The 21,902-nt window shown below is 38.5% G+C and overlaps 2 protein-coding genes across 2 annotated transcripts; both read right to left on the bottom strand.

Annotated features, from left to right (window-relative positions):
- Window positions 1-5,521: 5,521 nt before the first annotated feature.
- Window positions 5,522-15,043, bottom strand: LOC121313779. Its single transcript, XM_041246574.1, has 5 exons — window positions 14,802-15,043; window positions 12,006-12,121; window positions 10,697-10,755; window positions 10,146-10,229; window positions 5,522-8,614 (listed from the first exon to the last, which is right to left on the bottom strand). The coding sequence occupies exons 1-5, from the start codon at window positions 15,041-15,043 to the stop codon at window positions 8,513-8,515; spliced, it is 603 nt and encodes a 200-aa protein (XP_041102508.1). The 3' UTR covers window positions 5,522-8,512.
- A 30-nt stretch (window positions 15,044-15,073) lies between these two features.
- LOC121313782 (polymeric immunoglobulin receptor-like) lies at window positions 15,074-18,213 on the bottom strand. The gene is made up of 4 exons (XM_041246576.1): window positions 18,138-18,213; window positions 16,383-16,715; window positions 15,664-15,996; window positions 15,074-15,294 (listed from the first exon to the last, which is right to left on the bottom strand). Exons 1-4 carry the CDS (start codon window positions 18,175-18,177, stop codon window positions 15,074-15,076), a joined length of 927 nt encoding a protein of 308 aa, XP_041102510.1. The 5' UTR covers window positions 18,178-18,213.
- Window positions 18,214-21,902: the final 3,689 nt, after the last annotated feature.

Here is a 21,902-nt window from a genome sequence, read left to right on the forward strand (position 1 = left end):
AGATACACTGCCATTACTGGGTTCACTCCCTTATCGATGAGGTGAGGTTAAGCACGGGTCTTTTGCATAGTGGTTTAGAAGCTTGCTTGCGGTGTGCAAGTGTGCCGGTTCGCACCCAGCCTCTGCCCTGCTACATTGGTGCCTTGATCCAGATCTCATAGACTGGCTACTGCCGATTGCTGAGGATAAAGGGGGACAGAGTGTCACAGGGAATGTTGGACGGTGCACTGCCATTACTGATCACTGTGTCTGTGAGATGAGGTTAAAAGCTTTAAAACCACAAATGTGAACGAGCCTGGCTCTTTCGCATAGTGGTTTAGAAGCTTGCTTGTGGTGTGGAGGGTTGCCAGTTCATGCCCAGTCTCTGCCCTCTTACATTAAGTGTTAGTACCATTTCTGACTTATTGTCAGTGCTAATATCCTTCTTCAGAAAATGATCTAACCCACGTAGGTCAATCTGTATGCTTGAATTAGTGCTACTAACAGATTCTCTTGTCAGACGCAAAAAAGTGTCAGACACTTAGCACCTTCTCAATTAAACGTTATTAAAACCATGAGAGATCAGCTTATTAAAAAGGGGTATTAACCACATTATTTCAGGAGTGAAATTTGGCATGTCTCCTGACTCCACTTTCTGCTGTCTTTTTAATATAGCTGGAATAAACATCCAAATTAAAAAAGCTCCTGTTTCAAGGTGCCAGTTTCGCCCATTATACCTATCAAACTGCAGCAGAATAAAACAATAACACAATTACAATGAAACAGGGGGTGCCTCTCCATAATTTAAAAGCTGAAAGGGTGTAGGGAGCAAGGAGTGTTGTGGGAATGTTTTTACTGCATTTTAAATATTAGTAGACTCTCAATACAGTAAAAAACACATGGTGTCAGCTGGTGCCCTGCATCTTCCATCAATGTTTGTTTTGAGAGGAAATGTTCTTTTTAAATTCTAGTGTATTGTTTGCTTTTATCAGTCACCAGTTCATGTGCCAATATCTACAACTTCACTAGCACTACCTTTTATATAAACAGTGGGGGAATTACTTCTTTGTTCTACTAAAAATGACTCATTTTCCACAGAAAGCATCCTCCTCTCTTTAACTGATTCTCTCCTCTCTGCTCAGGCTGCCTCCCGCACCTCTATTCTAATTATCCTTGACTTCTCCATTACTTTTGACACTGTCAGTAATGCTACTCTCCTCTCCTCTCCCCTCTCGCTCTCTGACCTGGGAATCTCAGGCAATGCTCTTGTCTAGTTTTCCACCTATTCCTCAAACTATTCCTTCCAGGTTTCCTGGCCTGACTTTCTCTTCGCCTCTCCCCTCTCTAAAGGTGTATCTTTATTCTTGACCCATCCTTCACCTTCTCTCAACATATCTCTTCCCTGACAAGCACTTGACACTTTCTTTCTTGGCAATATCTACCTCAAGACCCACCTGTTTAGACTGCACTTCTAGATCTGTTTGTCTGCTGCTGTCTTCCCCCACAGTATGAAGCATTGGTGTACTTCTTGACAGCAACCTCTCCTTTAATGCCCACATCTCAGTGGCGGCGGCATGATTTAATTCTTGGCTGGACCCCAAATCTTAACGGACGGGCCGTTCATGACTTAATGACATAAACGTAATGATGTAATTACCAATATGTGTACTGAGGACACTCTACACCTCAAAAAATAGAACCACATTCTCCAAGAATGCACACTCTACCAAAACATTTTGACAGTCGGAAATCCGATTTACCACCGCGACTATGAGCTAGACTCGCCGCAGCGGATTACAGCCTGATACTGTTTGGCATGAAATGTTTTTAATTGTCAATCGATCCATGAGCAAAATGGGTGGGCCCAGGTCCCTCAGGCCCAAGCGTGGCACAGCCCCTGCCATATGGTTGTCTATATGGTGATCTCCCGGCACGCACCATAAACCGACTGCAGCTAGTTCAGAATGCTGCTGCCAGGATCCTTACCAGGTGTAAAAAAAAAGATCACATCACCCCAGTCTTGCCCAGCTGCACTAGCTACCTGTAAAGTTCAGGATTATTTTCAAAACTCTCCTGCTCACCTACAATGCCCTTCATCACACAGGTCCCAAGTACCTCCTCAACCTGCTGACGCGCTATGTCCCTGCCCGCAAGCTCAGGTCCTCAGACTCTGGGCTGCTTGTTATCCACAAGCAAAAGTGCACCACACTTGGAGAACGCTCGTTTAGCTTCATGTCTCAGACTCTTTGGAACTCTCTCCCAGCTTTGGTGCGTGACGCTCCCACCGTCGCTCGCTTTAACCCACTTGTTCTCTCTTGCTTCCCATGTTCTTTAAGCCTGATATCTGCTATTAGCTGCTGTGTTGCTTCTACTATTTCATGTATTATGTATTATGCACTTTCCACTGTATTTAATGTATTATGAATTTTCTTCTTGTTACTGCATCTTGCAAAGCACTTTGCGTTATATAAAATAAAGATTGATTGATTGATTTCTTGATCTGCCCCTCTTACTATGCACTGGACTTGCCTGACCTACGTACCAAGTTACTGGATCCTCAGCTGATGCACTATCCTTGTACTACTGTATTACTAATATGTCATTGTAGATACAACTTGTTGTAATCCTTACTTGTTGCATCCTAGTTCATATTGTATTTCAGTAGGATTATTTGCACTTACTGTAAACTATGCTTTATTAAAATATTACTTTTGCATTGCAATGCTGTATTGCTCTGTAACACTTGCAATTCACCTTAGATAAAGGCATCTGCCAAATAAATAAATACATAATAAAACTTCTACAGTGGGCTGCAATTATTCTTTAGTTATTTTTTAAAATTTATTCATCACCAATTATTATTTTTTATTATTTTATCCCCAATTTAGTCATGTCCAATTATTTTTAGGCTCAGCTCACTGTTACCATGGCTTCACTGACTGCGCCGCCTGCATCTTTCCACACTGCAGACTCACCATGCAGCCACACAGAGCTACAGCGTCGGAGGACAATGCAGCTCTGGGCAGCTTACAGGCAAGTCTGCAAGTGCCCAGCCAGTCTACAGGGGTCGCTAGTGCGCGGTGAGCCGAGGACACTCTGGCCGACCTAGCCCTCCCTCCCCCCAGGTGGTGCTGGGCCAATTGTGCGCCACCCCCTAGGAACTCCTGGTCACGTGGATTCAACTTGCGATCTCCAGGCTACAGAGCACATCCGCCCAGAGCGCCTTTACTGGATGCTTTGCTTTGTGTGGAATCATATATTCATTCATAATCCACTGATATAGATATCCCTAAATTACTTCCTGTTCATTTAAAGATGTTGCTAAATCATTTGAAGATATCTCGAAATAACTTCCTGTTCATGTGTATGACTCCTCCCATGAGTATGATGCGTTTGATGCTTCCCCCCCCCCCCCCCCACCAGATACAAGTGTCCCATTGAACAGTTTACAAATGTTGGCAAGTATATCTCTAAATGAACAGGAATGTTTTGAAAGGACTTCCTGTCCATTTAGAGATATCGCTTAAATGTACAGGAAGTTATTTCAAAATATCTGTAATGATTTAAAGATATCGCTAATAAACAGGAAGCTATTTTTAGATGTCTTAAATTATTTAGAGATGTCTCTAAATGAACAGGAAGTCATTAAAATATCTTAAATTGATGCCCGGACTACACTGCAGGATTGTGACTGTAATTAACTTGCACTGCACCTACACTCAGAGCACTCACTGTCAGGAGAAGTGGTCGTGTCTGTTGTGTGTTGTTGTTTGTGTTTCAGGACTGACCCGGTGGTTTATAAGCTGGCAATACACATTGTTGTGTAGAGCCAGCCTTATTATTTAATCAGTTGCAAAAAAGAAAACAGAGAAATAAAGAACTGTTTTGAACTGTGAACTTTATTTCCTGAGCACTGCAAACCACTCGATCACAGTAACCAAACAAACTATGAAGGGTAATTCGAAAGCCAATTGAACTGAGTTTGCAAAGTAGGTATATATACCTTATAGGTTGATGGGAACTTGCCTGTAATTGGCATGTAGATTGATCAATATATATACTAGGCACTTGTTTTAATGGTACTTTAGATTTCCTGCCTGAAAGCCTTGCAAGCTTTATATTTGTTGAAACAGGCTTTATCCCATATGGGTGCCAGAAATAAACTTGCGTGAGGCAAAGCCAATTAAGGTAAGAGCTATGGGGGAACGGTCATCAAGTTCTCATCAATAATCATTGTATATTTACAAATTCACAATACACTGTAGCAATTCAGCTGCTACTGCAGACTATAACATAGATGTGATGTTGATAATAATAATAATAATAATAATAATAATAATAATAATAATAATAATAATAATAATATTACTATAAGTAAAAAAAACAGAGCAACCTAGGCAGAGTCCAGCAACTAAATAGGTGACCTTTGACAGTTAGTCCTTTAACCTTTTAATGAAGAAGCAGATACTGAGATTGATTTCCATTACATGAGAGTAGATGTTTAACTTCATGCTGATTTGAACTCGGCTCTCGCCAAGATAAGCACCAACTAAGACGTAGCTTTGCAGTAAACTAATGTGATCCATCTGCATCTCCATCAATTTGAGTTGTTTTCCATTTTATGATGTAGATATCCTTCTGTCTGGTGTTGATTGCTGAAGTGTAATGCTGGCTCCAGGGATCAGCTCATTTTGCCTCCCCAGTGCATCAGCACACACAACAGCTGCGATGCTGCCTCCAGGGATCAGCCCAGTGCGGTCTCCCCAGCGCATCAGCATGTCTGGATTGAGCTAAGTAGGGTACATCTCTGGGGTCTTCAAGTGGGCACCTTCCATCCTCTGTGTTTCGTTGACTAGCCCACGACACCTCACGAGAGCTCAACAGTGATTCTGGCGGCCCAGCAGATATTTGATCTAAAAATTATTTCATCAGGACAAAAAAAAATTCTTGAGGTGCTATAACGAGATTCAAGGTGGGGCGAACATTCTAGTGCAGTTGTGAGACCTCTATATTAACAGGACTTTTGAAGATTCTTCTGTTTGACCTGCAACCTGAATATCCCAGCAATCAAAAGTGAAACAATGAGCCAATCACAATGGATCACCTGGTTATGGTAAATGCAAACATCAAGACATCACTTGATATGTGCAATGGACTATGGTAGCATGGAATGATTAGAGAGTCTGTCCTAGGATCTTCAATTAAGGTGCATATCTCAATATCCAGCAGAGATCAACCAAAGACAGATTATAGAGGACCTTCAACCACCTGGAAAGTAGATACAGCTGCAAAGGAGGTTGGGGAGAATGACTTTCAGAACATTTTGTGAAATGTGGGTATACTCTTTATAGGATTAGTTTGCCAGAAGATTTAATTGCGGGACAGAGCCTCCCCCTTGTTTCTTATATAACATAATATGTTCAACAAAATATTGAAAAAAAAACACTTAGACATATTTTGAAATATATTTTTTATTTATACATTTATCCATTGCAGGAGTCAAACACAGAAAAACTGTCTTTTAGCATTAAAACAATGATACACAATCATGAAAATATGATTCTTACATTGGTTTCTTTTTATTGTTAACTAATGTGTTACTAAACAATGAATGACTGCTTATTAAAGGATGTCAATTTAATGATATATAACATTCAGCACAGGGTTACATATTATAACCCTATTACATTACGTATTGCAAATATGCTCACATCCAATGTATACATATTTATTTAGGTTATACATATTTAAAAAAAATGCAGTGTCTGTTCTATCAATTATTTCAATGCTTTCCATATCCATAGTTGATTGGATTTTTATTTCCACAGTGGTTGAATAAGAATCTGCCCTCCAAAGAATTTTTGAAAATAGCTCTGGAAGTGTCTTCTGCTTCTATAACAGTGTGTAGCCGATACTGGACTGCCATTCTATGTGCTTTATCATTATTACAATGATTACTTAAATTGCTTACGAGGGGTGCAAAGACAGCAAAGCCTCCTTTTCTTACAATACACAAGTTGTTTTCAATTTCTTATCTGCTGGCCTGGTCTATTTTAGTTCCTTTTCTTATGCTATTACCGGAAGCTGTTCTTTTACACCACGAAATGTAGCTTGGAAATGTATTTAAAAAAAACAAGGAGACTGCTATAATAATTATTATTTTTGACATCAATATCGATTAACGATATTGTAGCTTGATGAGTAATGGCATATGTGAAAAGAGATGGTAAGATTTTCAGTATGCGACCTGACAAAGTATAACTAAGTACGGACATTGCCAGTCTGTATTATAGAATCCTCGATGCTTTGGGAACCTAATTTGCCATTGGGTTGAACGCCAGATCATAATGTGTGTCTTTGAAAAGGGGTGCTCAACTTCCTCAGCAATCTAGTCATATGTTCGCTCATCCTTTCAGATACTACAAGCATTAATACATTGTGAGAGATGTGGTACTAGTCTGAAATCTGTCTTGATTATGAGTTAAGGAGTTCCACTATTAGGAGAATGACTGGAGTTGTAAAACCCAAACCTTTTCCATTCCAAGCAGACATGACAGTAGCAAAGCACTGATGCATCTCGTATTTACTAACAGATAGGATGGTCGGCATCTTATCTCCTCTGCCCTTGTTTCCAGAATATGGGCGCAAAGGGCGCTGAGCTTCCTCAGCAGTCACTTTTATATATTCATTCAACTCCAGCTGCCACCTCAGCCCTCAGTTACAGCACTCCTTCTGCCTCTACTTTCGGTACCCATGTTTCGTCAGCTGGTTCTGTCTGCTTCCCCAACCCCCCTCCAGAGTCCCCAGCTTCACCATCTGATATTTGACTGAATCCTACTCTCAGTAACATCCTTCAATCTGCTGCTATAATAATTATTATTTTTGATATGTGGTCCATGGGGAGGGAGTAATAATTTGATGTAGAGTTTGAGATGATCAGAGTCCTTTTAATGCCCCGTCCAGGCACTTTTGGCATTTTTTCTAATTAAAAAAATCTGGAGAGCTATAATAGCCATTCTTTTTCATATGTAAACTATAGGGAAGGAGTAATACTTTGGTGAAGGTTTTAAGATGATCAAATATTTTTTAACACTTTTGCCTTGGTCTAGTTTTTACCTACTCCCCTTTTGGATTGACCGACTGCATATCTGCAATATTGATTTCCAGATGATGTATTGTTTTGATTGGCCATGCTTTGTTCCTTGATTTTCAAATATAATTGAATAGTTATTAGTAATCTATTCAACTAAATCAATTCAGCTGTAGCAGCACATATATTTTAATGTAAGTGCTTGAAAAATGGACAAAGACAGGGCACTAAAACAATTCAAAAAGTCTTGAAAACTATACCGTCTGGACACTTTTGCCTTGGTCTGGAAGTTGTTTTATCTAAAAAAATATATATATATAATAATTCATAAAATGATCATTCTTTTTAATATAGAGACGGAGTAGCTGTGGGCATAGTTTTTAAGACTGTTTGCATTAATGCATTGTTCGGCCAGTTTGGTCTTGGTTCAGCCTGTTTAAATATACAGAGAGTTAGGGTTAGGGTTAGGGTTAGGGTTAGGGTTAACGTTAGGGTTAGGGTTAGGGTTAGTGCCTCGACATGTAAGGAAAAAAATATCACATTTTTAATATCACTAAACAAACGATTAGTCACAGAAAAGCATGGGATAATACATTTCACATTGCTGTTGCTTGAAAGTGAAAAAAAAAACACTAGAATTAACTCATATAACAAAGTTATATTAGAACATCAGTGTTACAATTTGCTCTCTTGTTGAGCCACTTTTAATTGAAGCAAAGGCATATTATCCCCATGTGCCTACAGCTAGCTCTACTGGAGGTAACAAGTGTGGGCATTTAACTAAAGGAGATAATGAGGTAAGAGTCTCACCATCATGGTAATAAGATAGGTATTAATGCAAATGAATTATTCATGAGAGATGATCTAACGCTATGGGAAAACTGCATTTGGCCGTTTGTGAATTACAGCGGAGCCAGGAGTAAAGATTGAAGGCATGTTACTAACACACCCGCAATCTTAACTCCAGTTTTACCACTGATACGTGAATTGGGCCCACAGTTTCTTAAGAAAGCCCACAATAACATAAAAGTGGAAATCATTTAACACATTAACGACAATTTATGACTGAAAGAAAGCCATTGCCCAATCATTGCTTTACTTGGATGAAAATGATTATTATGCACTATTATGCAATGAGAGTAGACATCTACAACATCTCATGGAACCAACCTCATCAGGGTCATTTCAGTTTGACATACTGTACAATATCCTCATTAAGTTTCTCATTCTCGGAGAACTGGGTAAGCTGCACACAAACATGAGAATCCAGGCAATAGTTTGGGTTTCTTTTAAGTCTAGAATGTGTGGATTATCAGTTTGTATCATTTCTTTAACTTTGCATTGTACAGGTTTATTGATGCAAGACAGTCTGGAAGCGCAGAAAGCATTTCTCATGGGCAGTTGGGTCTTTTAACAACAGCTGCATAGAGAGCGGAGGCAGCATCAGAAGGCATTGCAAACCGTTCCCATATCTCCTGTGGGTGAATCCCTTTTTTGGAATTCCAGTGTGGTGTATGTAATGACCTCTTCAGGTATCACAGAGGGCTGAAAGAGAAGATAGTTAACGACAGAAGTGTAGTTCTAAATCTTAAAGTACCAGAATGCTAATTAAAATATAGACGGATAATAGATTGCTTCATTGATGCTCAGGCACCAAAATTAGAGTGGCTGGGCGCTATATAAATACTTTCATAACAAATCAGTAAATGTTCTTAAGTTAATTCTTAAGTCAAGGTTCCAGCTCAACTACACCAATGGTTATCAACTGTGTACGTAATGGTCTAAACCTATGTATACATTCATGCATCTCTCTTAATGACTGTTTACATCAGGGAAGGGCAGGTCCAACACAGCTCTCACCTGCACAACACAGAACCGGGTCAGGGAAAGCCTTGTTGCGGTTCTGAGTGTCACCTGCTAATTTACTCTTCTCCCCTGTCTGTTATATTAGCCACACTTTCTTATTAACAAGCTGTCTTTGTTTTTAGTTTTCAAGCTGTGCTTCCTCCCCACCACCACTAGCTGACAGTTCCTTGTCCATTGGGTCAGTTTCATGTCCCCAATCTCTTCCCCTGTACCTCAATTCCTGGTTTGCATGGCTAGGGCTATTGTTACGTTATGTGTGTTATTCAATAAGAACGGAATGTGTAAGATATTCTGAGAAAGTGTAAGTCAAAAGTAGAAGTTGATATTGAAGTGTGGTGTGGGGGGAGGGGTGGAATGGGGAATTGCTGGTACGAGTGGTTTATCAGTAAGTGGTTTTTAGTCAGTAAGTTCAGGTTTGACAGCGCCCTTACTATAAAGAAAGCTGTTCTTTGATATACAGTAATATGGATTTTAAATACAGCGAGGAGAAAGACCCCAGAGAGACAGAGCTCTGAGTGCATAAGGAGGGGCAGTCCCGGAAGTGGAGAGATAGTTGTACACACTGTCTCTCCATGGGATGCTCATTACAAGCTCCTGAGGGTTTGGGTATCTGATAACTTGCTCTGGACGCACCACGTTGATTATGTCCGATGTAAAGTGAGAACAGTTATGGGGGTTATTTTTCATTCCTTTAGTGAGGCCCCTCCAAATGTTGTTTTACATCTTTACAAGAGTTTGGTAAGACCTATTTTAGAGTACAAGTGTTTTGTCTGGGATCCATTTAAAAAATACAATACAAATGTGTTTGTAGGGTTGTATTGAAAGACCGGAAACGGGATTCTTCTATGATAACCTCCTTAATCGCTCATTTCTCTTAAACCAAGGTCCTATTTTGCCCTTGCTCACTTCTAAAAGGTTTTTATATTCACTGTGTAAGTACACTCTATTGTTCCATAGGATGGGCCCGCACATAGAAAACATCTGGGGGTGGGTCATTTAATTTCAAATTGAAAAACTCTGGAGTTTTATCCAGGGGTAGTAAATACATAATATTTGGGGAACCAACCATAAAATCTGTGGCTGATCACTCATTCAAACATTTTAAATGTATTTGAAAGAGGAGCAATCAGACATAGATATAAAGATACAGTAACTGTAAGGTTAGTGTATACCTTTAGGATATATGATAGTTTCTGCATGTATTTATTACCTTTTCTTTTCTCGTGGTTTGCTTTTTCTTCTGAAACGACACGGCAGTGTAGGTGATTTCTTCCCCCGTAGGTTGTCCTGTAGGCTGAGAGAGAAGAGCAGAAACAACTCAATTATGTTTCTGGATTGAGTTCACATGAAACATACCTTGTACAAATGGGTGAACAGATCTATAGTGCTGGGCAAGGTGTTATCCGTAATTAAACCTGACAAGGAAAAGCATACCCTAGTTTCCACAGGGAAAGCTTGAGTTTTAACAAAAGGCTACGTTTGTAGGACAGATCAGTTGGATTTGCTAGTTTATATCCAGTGGATAAGAGGAACATTATCTTCCAATTGGCTAAAATACTCAAAGTGCAAGTGAATTGCCATTGGTTGGTATTCAATTGTAAAGGTGAGGGAAGGGCAGCTTTTCTGGTTTCGAAATCAGCACATTAATAAATAGGTGTGTTTTGATTTATTTAAAACCTTTAGACAAACACTCCTTAAAGGTAATTACTTAGAATCAGCACACAACTATTAAACAAATACACTTGTAAAAAAAGAACTTACAGTGGGGCTGTCCGCTCTCTGGTCACCATCTTCTTGCTGAGACACCTTTCTCACTTTACCTAAAACAATAACACTATGTAACACAATTGTTGTTCCTGGGTAGTAAGTGTTATTTCCTAATTGCTTATGCCTCAAAAGTATAGAAAATGGCTATTATTCCCCACAAACTTTGCTTTTGTGACCAGGACAGTGATATTTAGAAATTTACCTATTTTACCTATTTACAATTTGTCAGAGCTCTAGATAAGGAGTCGGCAGCCTTCAAGACTTCTTTCCTAAGCTGTCTGAGGCAAAGGTCAAAGCCGGTGTCTTCGTCGGACCACAGATAAAGAAGATCCTGGAGTGCAATGAATTCCCCAAGAAGCTCACTAGTAAGGAGAAAGCGGCTTGGAACAGCTTTGTCGCAGTGGTTTGGGGCTTGCTGGGCAATCACAAGGCCGAAAACTATGTGGAGCTGGTTGAGACTCTGGTGAAGAACTACGGCACAATGGGCTGTAGGATGTCCCTCAAAGTCCATATCCTTGATGCTCATCTTGATAAATTCAAGAAGAACATGGGAGCGTACTCGGAGGAGCAAGGCGAGCGCTTCCACCAGGATATACTGGACTTTGAACGTCGCTACCAAGGACAGTATAACGAGAACATGATGGGAGACTACATTTGGGGGCTGATTCGTGAAAGTGATTTACAGTATAATTGTAAATCTCGAAAAACTACTCAATCCTAAATCTTTTGTAGTCATTTTTGTATTACTTTAGTATAAATACATGTTAATTTGGATTCATATGTTGTTTTTTTCTGACTTTATGTGAACAAAAAGACACAAATTGGAAATAGGTACATTTCAAAATATCACTGTCCTGGTCACAAAAGCAAAGTTTGTGGGGAATAATAGCCATTTTCTATACTTTTGAGGCATAAGCAATTAGGAAATAACACTTACTACCCAGGAACAACAAAAAAAATAATAATAATAATTGTTACACTGTGTAATTCAAGGATTTAAATAGTTTGTTTGCCCCCAACAAATTTCCCAAGAGCGTGTCAAAGGGACACAAACCAAGTTCCCTAGGTCCAGCCTCCTCCAGGTTTTATAGATGTGGTTACATAACTAACTGATTGATTTGATTAAGTCATTTAGAGCATAGTCGAGACCAGGAGGACTGGGCCTTGAGGGCTGGTTTTGTGTATCCCTGGTGTGAATTATACCTGCATTGTTTAAATTGTGTAAAGGTTAGTGATAGAGAAGTATGTGAACATTACATTTATCGACAAAAGTAATTAGCATATTGAGTTAGTTGTGTCTTACCTTGTTTGATCTGAATATACTTTATTACGCAAATGACAGTGATTACCAAGAAAAAAACAAGAATCCAAAATGCCACCATGAGAGCTACTGGTTTAGAGCCGCTGTCTGAGAAAGCACTGTAAAACAAAAATGAGAGTTAGCAAGGCTGCATATGTCTGTCCAGTAAACCAAAATACAATTGTTCAAAATGTTTCCTGGGTATTCATGTGAATTCAAATAGAATAGCTGGTAGAATAACTATTTAATGACATGGGGTAGCACTAGTACAGGAGATCTGACTACCCTGAAATGAGCTATATCCACCATAAGAGACATTACCCTTACTACGAGTATATTTTGAAACTATTCTATTTTATACATTTTTTCAATATTTCCTCTAATTCAATGCAATGTGATACACTGCTCTCCCTTCATGGGTTATGAAATAGTAATAGCAATAGTAATATTAATTGTCCTTTATTTTTGGTTGCATGTAACTGTATCTGATTTCTACTGGTTGCATACAAGAATCCTTTTGACTGTGTGGTATTCAGATTTTGTGTTGTATATTTTGACTGTTGTGAGCGCATAAAAGGTGCTATATAAATAAATTATTATTATTATTATTATTATTACATAATAATAATACTAATATAATAATAATATGATTATCTATAAGAACTTTTTAGTTGTGCTCTTAGTTACGACTTTCCATCAGTGTAGTTTATTAATGTTAATGTTCTTGATTTTTTCTAAACAATTTTTTTCTAGAAAAAGTATTTGCATATTAAAAAAAAAAAAAAAAAAAAAAAAAAAAAAAAAAAACTATATTAATGAAATTCAACGGAGAAATGTTTACCTAAATGGACCACCATAATAGCCCGGTTTACCGTTAACATAAAACCCAGGTACAAACGCCAAACCATCTACGAAGTAAGTAACTGTAGCACCCATACCGATAATTCTTTTTGTTATGCAATCAGTTTAACCATAAAGTTCATTTCATATTAAGTTATTTTTTTTTAATATATATTATATATATATATATATAATATATATAATATATATATAGATATTATATATATATATTATATATATATATATATATATATCATTAGTTAAACAGTAACTTTCAAACTAATAAATGTACTATAATGTTCATGGGTAACTGTGTGAGGGAGTTTGCAGGTGCTGTCTCTCCAGCTGGATTGATGTTGTTGAACAGTCATCTTGGTGTGGATTAGCTCATGATGAATCAAACCCAGGACAGTGCTATGTTTTTAGTTTTTATTAAGGACTGGGGTTGTTTTTTGGAGTGTGCTGGAAGCTCTAACACTGATCTAGGTGGTGCAGGTGCAATTTCAGAGCTGAGTGGAGTACTGGGAGATTATTTGATTGGCTGTGATTGGTGATTAAGATGCCAGTTTTACACACAGTCTCAGCGGAAATGCAGCACATCTTTCCTGTCAAACACTAAAATATGAATGCTAACCAGCAATTACAGGATGCATGACACAGATGCTATCTGCATGACAAATAATTCAAGCAGGGACAACAGGCTGGTATTAAAAAAAGAAAAAACATATTTAAAGCCAAGGAAAACCCAGCAATAAATTTACCTTAGTACTGTATTTATCTGGTGCATGAAAATCAAAATCAGCCATGTTGCTTTCCCTGCCTGTTGAAAACTGCCATTTTGTTTGTATTATATAAAAAAAAAAACTTAAAACTTTATACTAATGAGGTCATCATTAACCTCTCTCAATTCCTTAAAAACATGCCTTCATAGATGAAAATCGTTGGGGCTTAATGATGCATCAGAATTCTTTCATGAATAGCAACTCTTGGTAAATAGGCGGCTATGGACGAAATCCGATTATGTGCTCCTGTTTCTCATTTCGACAGGCGTTAACCCTTTATGAATAGACCACTATATATCTATACACAGAAATGCATTAATCTTACAGCAATCTATTACATAGTTCTTGCATAAATGCAGTTATTATATAGATACACAGCATGTGGCTGTAAACTTGTCATCTCATAGGTATGTACATTAAAATATTTCACTGTGTAAATTCCTGATACAAGTCATAGAAATAGAAAACAGCACTGCATGATGAACTGCATTTGCAGAATATACAACTTAAACTAACATGATTATTCTCCCAATTCAAAGTGTATATCCACAGGGTTCAGTCCCAAAATAACAGAGTAGAAACACACAGAACACAAACATGATCACAAGTCCAGAGTGAGTGCTAACGTGCAAGTCGTGAAATACAATTTATAGTGAACAGTAGTGCAGTGCTGTCCAGAACAGTTTGCTTTGCCACATCCCCTTTTGTACCTTCAGCCACGCCCCCTTGGTTAGAATCTACTTTCGCCTGGGAAAAAAATCTGCATTTTGGTGGTCTTTCTCTGCACAGTGCATCATATGATACATGAAGGGCTGCAATGCCAGATACCACCGAGTTATCCGGGCATTGCCGTCCTTCATTGTGCTTAACCTCTTGAGTGGGGCGTGGTCCATGACGAGATCGAATGAATGTCCCAGGTAGCTGGGCTACCTTCAGAGACTTGCGGACTGGCGTGATCCTAGCCAGATGCTCTAGCCAGATGGAGTTGTAAATAACCACATCATCAATATATGCTGCTGCATACTCATGATGGGGCTATAAGACCTGGTCCATTAATCCCTGAAAGGCAGCGGGCACACCATGTAGCCCAAACGGCATAGTTATGACATTGAACAGGCCATCAGGAGAAGAAAATGCAGTTCTCTCTTCTCTCTTGGTCAATGGGAACTGCCAGTACCCCATCGTCAGGTCCAAGGTCAAGATGAACCTCACCGTCCCCAGTCTGCCCTCGCCCATCTGTACCCCCAATTTTTGGGCGGGGCAAAGCCAGCGTACCATGTGGTCACACAATCGTTGTGTGACTACCCTGGGGCGTGTATCTGGTGGTCTCTGGTACTCCCTGTGTTTCCCCCCCGTGATGTTCAGGTGCCGGAGAATGGCTTGCTTTACCAGGTTGTATTGGGCAGCTTCAGCATCCATCATGACCTGGTACTGCCCTAATTGGCTAACTCAGAACTCCCTAGGCCACAAGGCGGTCATAGCCAACCACTCAAATATGACCAGGTATGCCTCCGGGTCATCCTCTGCCATCATCTTCTGTGCCCTCGCCTTTGGGGCTGTCGGTGCACTTGATATCATTGCAATCCCAACCCTCTCAATCAGAGCCATGTACCTCTCCTCTCTCATTCTCTGTTCTATCTCCCCTCTACAATCCAACACCTCCAGCAGCGCTGATCATGTAGTGCGGTCTATCCTTTGCCCGACTGGGGCGATGACTTGGTGTACTGTGGCTCCGACCCATTTCTAGATGGCCGACTACCACCTTTCCCTGGAATAAATTGCCAAACCATCCAGTCTGGTGCACCCTTTAGACAGTACCCTCACAGGTTGGGAGGGAGATTTATAACCAAGAATCATTCTTTCTCTTTCACACTTGGTTATATAAAAAATCAGTTTCTACAGAAGACAAGCCATTTTAAGTACAATTTAGTCAACAATAAATGATACAGGGTTCAGAAGTTACTTTGAACAGAGGACATCAAGCAAAGACAATACTGTTATCTATCTATTGCAGGCCAATATGATCAATGTCTCCTTACCGTCAGTAACTGTGAGGTAGAGTGGAATCCTTTCATCAGCCCCTGCTTTCTGTACAGCACACCAGTACCAGCCTGCATCCTTCTTCTCCAGTCTCCACACTGTCACAGTGAAGAATCTGGGGAGTTTAGCATGATCATCACTGACTGATACCTTCTCTCCTCCTGTCTGGGGAGTGTCAGTTCCTACTAGAGTCTCACAGGTGGCCCACTCTCTCCCTCTGCACCAGTATTTTACATGTTTTGTGTAGAACCGAGCATATTGACAGGAGACACTGGCTGATCCTCCTTCACTTCCTGTTATCAAGTTACTCGTGACAGACAGGCTGGGGGTTCCTGCAAACACAACAATAATTAATACTGACAGCAGGGTTACATTAATGGAAAGAAGTGCTCATCTTTTTATGTATATGTGTATCATAAAATGTTTCATAAGCACTGGGGGGAGGGGTCAGGTCTGTTTAACTGTATTAGTCCTGCAGGAATCTCTCTTGTGAAATTAGGCTATCACATATCAGATTGATACATTTTAGTGGAGGTAGTGTGTTTAGATTATTACAATAATTGTTTTGTCACTTTGGAGACAAGATTCCAAAGGGTATGTCTTAGTTTTAAAAGAAACTGTCCTGGAGCATGCAGTGATGAAAATCTATCCACGAATACACAACCACACAAGGTCTAAGAGTTCGATTTTAAAAATGTTGTTTAAAATAATGTTTTACCCTCTGTAACTGTTAGGTGCAGATAAAAGTATTGATCAGCTTCTTTTGTGCCTCCCAGTTTGATAGCACACCAGTACCAGGCTGCATCCTCCTTCTCTAGTCTTCTCATAGTTACAATGAACACTCCTCCAGTTCTATCATCACTGATTGATATTTTATCATTAGCACTATGGGGAGAGTCGGTTTGTTTCAAAATGTCACAGTATGTCCATTGATAACCTTTACACCAATACTTCACATGGTCTCTGTACTTCACGTCATAATGACAGGGGACACTAACGGATCCTCCCACCAAACTGGTAAAGGCCCTTTCTGTTGACAGACTGGATGTAACTGTAAGTACAAAACAGAAAAAAAAACAAATCCAACACATGAAGCTCATAAATAGATGTGTATAGCTCAGCAGGTGTATTAAATTCACAGGATTAATGCACAGTATATCGTCTGCTCTAATAAGTATTGGCTGATATTTTCTGATAATAGTACTTGTACTGTATGTTTTCTTTTCTGTTTAAAATCCCATCTTTAAACTGAATTTACATCAAAATACTGGTGATTATTTTGAAAGTTTTAAAAAATTTATAGGCTTGAAAGCTGAAAAAGATCCTAACTTTCTACACTGTCTACAAGAACCTTTGTGAAGCACAATATTCGATACCTTGGCAATAGAATAGTGGAGTTGCTTCCTCTGAATGAAGCAGTTTGCGGAACAGAGGAACATTATTTAAACATTCTTATTTAAATGTTTTTACAAATTATAATTATATATATATATATATATATATATATATATATATATATATATATATATATATATATATATATATATATATATATATACGTGTGTGTGTGTGTAACATATTAAAATACAAACAGAAAACTCATAGTGAAAGTACCTTTACAAAGACTTACACGGAACATGAAAAATATAACATTTGAGTAATTGCAAGAAGAACCACACAGAATGACTTCAAACAATATAAAAAGGAAGAGGAAAAGTAAAACTAATACAATGTATTCGGAAGCATCTTGACCATTATTAGCATCTCATATAAACTGATGCCCCTTTTTGCAGATTTCGTTAATTTTGCTGCTGATCCTGTTTTGGACCTTGGTATCACTTCCTTGTTGAGATGAGAAAATTCCTCTTCTGTTCTTATTCACATATTCAAGTTATATGTATATTCACAGATCTATCAATGCATTTCAGTTAAAAATATATATTCTGAAACTTCTTTTACGTTTAATAAATAACACTAACATTAACATGAGTACTACTACTAATAAAAAGGCTTTGATGTTATTCTAAGTCTTAACCATCTATACTATTCAGGAACCACATGTGTCAGTAACATTAGGTGTCGTGCTAAACAGTCTTGTGTAGTAACCTTTGGATTAGCAGCAGTCACTCTATTCTGCCCCTGTCCATATACATGAAGGTAGCTGAACATAACAAATGTGAATGTAAGTACTAACACGTTCCCTAGTACATAGCAATCCCTACACTTTTGCTCTCCATTTTATGAATAATTGTTTCTTCTTAAACATACCACAGATATTATTAAATATTTTTTAATGTGATGTCCAAGTTTATATGGCTGGAATCATGAGTGACTGAAGATATCTGAATGCTACATTCATCTTGCTTTAAATCTACCAGCCATATGGGCGTGAGAAATGGCAATTTGAAATCCTTTATTGAACTGTTCTGTAGTTACCGGAATTATTCACGTGCTATTATGGATAAAATCATACCTGGAATGGCAGCCAGAAGAAGAAATAGAAGCAGCTTCATTTCTGAGTTAAAGGCAATGGCTCCCCAACAGCAACTTTCTTTCACTTCCTGCAGCACTTAGAGAAATGCTCCTGGCACTGTGTGTCATCTTGAGTTCCTGTGCATCACACACCCAGATGCACAGACCCCAGGAAGCGCAGACCCAGGGTCAGGGATAGCTACCAACTGTGCAAAAAAACTGACATTTCCTTTTTTAATTGCAAAGGTATTTGAAGCCACTGGTGTAGTACTTTTGAATTAAATGATTACATTGACTGAATACTGAATATACCTTTAAGCGTACTACAATTACATCATTATTATCTTTTACAAGTGAGATTTGAAGGCATTGGACAATAGCCGGTTAACGCTAAATTAAACTAGTGCTGGAAATTTTCAACAATAACCGATAAATCTTGACAATTAACTAGTTATCAGCTTTGGCCTGAGCTGCTTTTGGGAATGCCAAGAAATAAGATGGATGAAAAATATTTCTGACTGAGAAGCGGCAAAAGGCAGTCCCCCGGCTTCCATCGTATTCATGTGGCAGAAGTCCCATTGCTTCGACTGCCAACCTCACAAGACCTGTTGCTGACATACAGGAAGAGTGCACCGTGGTCTGTACTGGAGCTCCTCTTGTTTGTCTTATTTGTCAATTACACAGACTTCATGGAAGAGAAATATACAAAAACATATCCGAAAATTATAAATTTGGAAAATCTACTCAGAAATATATTTAGAAACATAGATTACAATATTCAAAAATGGCTGCAAGATATATTTAATTAATTTTTAGTAAAAAATATTTTAGAAACATATTTTAGGAACACATTGACCAAAGTAAACTAGTGAAATTTGCAGAGGACACAAAGCTTGTGGGAGTGGCACAGATACAGCTAACAAGAAAATCCAAAAAGATTTATACTGTAGCGGACAGTGCAGCCAAATAAGGGTATGGCTGGATACTGAAATGCAGTTTGAAATCATTTGTGAAAATTGCAAGTTAACATTTCTCTCTTCTCCCATCTCTTGGTCAGAGGTAAAAATTCCTTTGCATAATCACAAACTGGGATCTCTGCACAGGCAATTTTGGCAGGCTGATGTCCCCGTCCCCCCATCCCCCTCAAGAAAGCAGAGAGGAGGGAAGCCAGTCGATCACCCTCATAGGATGAAGGAACTTTGATTGAACTGTCAATCACAAGCTGTGGGCAAGGCCAAGGAGTGGCCCAGAGACAAACCAACCAGTGTTTAGGCACATTGTGTGATTTAAAACACCGTCCATGAATTCAACGATCAAGACGGGTCGGGTTTAATTCAAAAGACTGAGACAAGCAGAAATCAAAGGGTAGAATCAGGTCCAAAAATGGCTAAAATCATGTTTAGAGAAGGCAAAGAGGAGGCTGAAATTAGCTCTGAAAAGGGCCCTGCTCTCTGCTCTGTGAGAGACTGGACCAGGAAAGAGGACACATTGATCCGAAAAGCAGGTCTTTGTTTTTATTTTGATGCTTCTTTTTACCGTTTTCTTTTCTTCCGGTGGAACTTCAGATCCAGAGACATAGAAGAAACTGCAATGTTCTCATTACCCTAGACTGACTTCTTCATTAAAAGTATTCAACCTACAAATATGAAATATGACTCGAGAAATTAACTGCAGCTAAAGCTAATCAAGTTAGTAGAAAAATTGTTCTAGGAACAGAATATAGCTTCCTGTTTTGGAGTGTGCAAGAAATGCATTTTGTTTGTTGAAATGTGTCATTCAAAGGAGTTGCCTAATAAATGCAAATAATTTGATCATTGCCCCATTCCTTAATTTGAATATAGAATCAATTAAGGTTGATTACATATTGTCAGTTTGGTAGATCACTTCTAAACTAAATTAACAAGGTAAAACTAATTTGATAAATAAGTTACTGGAATATTGGATTCCATTCTGAAGTTTAATAAATTCTAGTACATTTTTATATGAAATAAGATTGATTAAAATGAGAAACAAGTATTGAAAATACTAATGCAAAGTAGACCACTTTGTGTAACTAACCTTAATTAATATTAGTATCTTAGCCATGTATGCTAATAACGTTGTGATTATTGTAATCGTTTGACTAAGGAATCAATGAGCTGTATCCTCTTCATGAATGTCTCTAACCAAAAGACTCACAGTTTGGGGAAGCAATCAAAAAGACAAACACTGACTAAGAGACACAGAACTGCTCTTATAGGTGACAGGGTGAATTGGCAATCATTTATCCAATGTAATCTGGCCACATTCTCATATATCTTGTTGGTTCCACACCAATCAGTCCAGCCACATTCTTGCATCCCTGGCTTGTCTGCCTGTTGTAGGAAAATATTGCAAGAATTGAAACTCCCATCACTGCCCTAACACAAAAATATGAATTATTGACCAACATTTACTACGTGCAGGGACTTTGTCCTGTTACAACCACCAGGAAAGTGTAGATTTTTCAGCAGAAACACATGTCCAGGAGAAAAATTCAGTGATCTTTTATTATTGAATGCATCTTTTTGTGACTGGAAAGTAATCCTTTTGACATAGTCTAATTACTGGAAATAAACATTACTTTAAAAAAAAAAAAAATCTTATGTTTTTCTAGCAACTGAATGAACGAGGCAACAGCTCAGATAAGGGTTAGAAATAAAAGCATTTAATAGAGGTACAGAGGTGATATATTACAACACTGTGGCCCAGGATCTCACCTTAGGCCAGCTGGAGCCACTCTCTTTTGACGTGAGCCTCTGACAGCGGTCACAGGGCACCTAAAGCTGGGTGATGGGACATTTCAAAATGTGGCAAATGTGGCAGTTTAGATAATGTTTTCACAAGTCAATTGCAAAGGAAACACTAACACTGTTGATGGTTTTCTAAATTGCTGCATTTGTATGTAAATGAGGACACTTCCCTAAAGTTCAGCCCATAGCCAGCACTAACGTGAACTTGCAGAATGGGCACTAAAACATGGCTGCTAAGTCACATAGGTGGGCAAAGTCTGTTTGCCCACATGTGTGCCTGATTCTGGTGCGCTAACTGTCCACAAAAGTGTTTTGCGATTGCCTTAGGGGTTTGCGAACGCTACTAAATTAGGGCCCTATGAGTTTATTAACATCAATAAGAGTTGAGAAAAAGAAATGTCTAGCTGTTCTCCAAGCTTCGTTGTGCTTTAATAGATGTAGTTTAAAATTTATCGTGAATGTGCAATTTATTAGCCTTTTCATTTTGTATGTTGCATTGGTAACCCATGGTGCAGTTTGCCAAGAGACTTTTGAGTTTTTACAGGGGCCACAATAGTAAACACACTTGTTAAAAAGAGGTTATATCTGTCAACTAACTAATTTATTCTCTTATTGGGTAAAGACAATGTAGCCTCAAAAAGACTGCACAAATGATCAGAAACAGTAAGATCTAATCTATGGTGCGGTACAATTGTGAGGACGATCTGCAACATGCTGAATATAATAAAGATCATCTAAAAGCCTTAAACATTCCACAGTCTTTTGATCAGACTCAATGTCAACATGTAAAATAGTCCTTTGGGCGGACAGTAAATATTTACTATAAGAACAGGTAGTTGGCTATTAAACAGTAAAGATAAGGATTGAACTTGTCAACACCTTCTTGTTAATAGGGCATGTATTCTGAAAAAAAAGCATAATTTGAATATAACAAAGTTTACCTTTTAAGTTCAATATTTGTTCAAAAAGATTATAGATTAGCAATTACCTTTCTC

This window comes from Polyodon spathula, chromosome 4, assembly GCF_017654505.1.
Source record: "Polyodon spathula isolate WHYD16114869_AA chromosome 4, ASM1765450v1, whole genome shotgun sequence".
In the NCBI taxonomy this organism is placed as follows: domain Eukaryota; kingdom Metazoa; phylum Chordata; class Actinopteri; order Acipenseriformes; family Polyodontidae; genus Polyodon; species Polyodon spathula.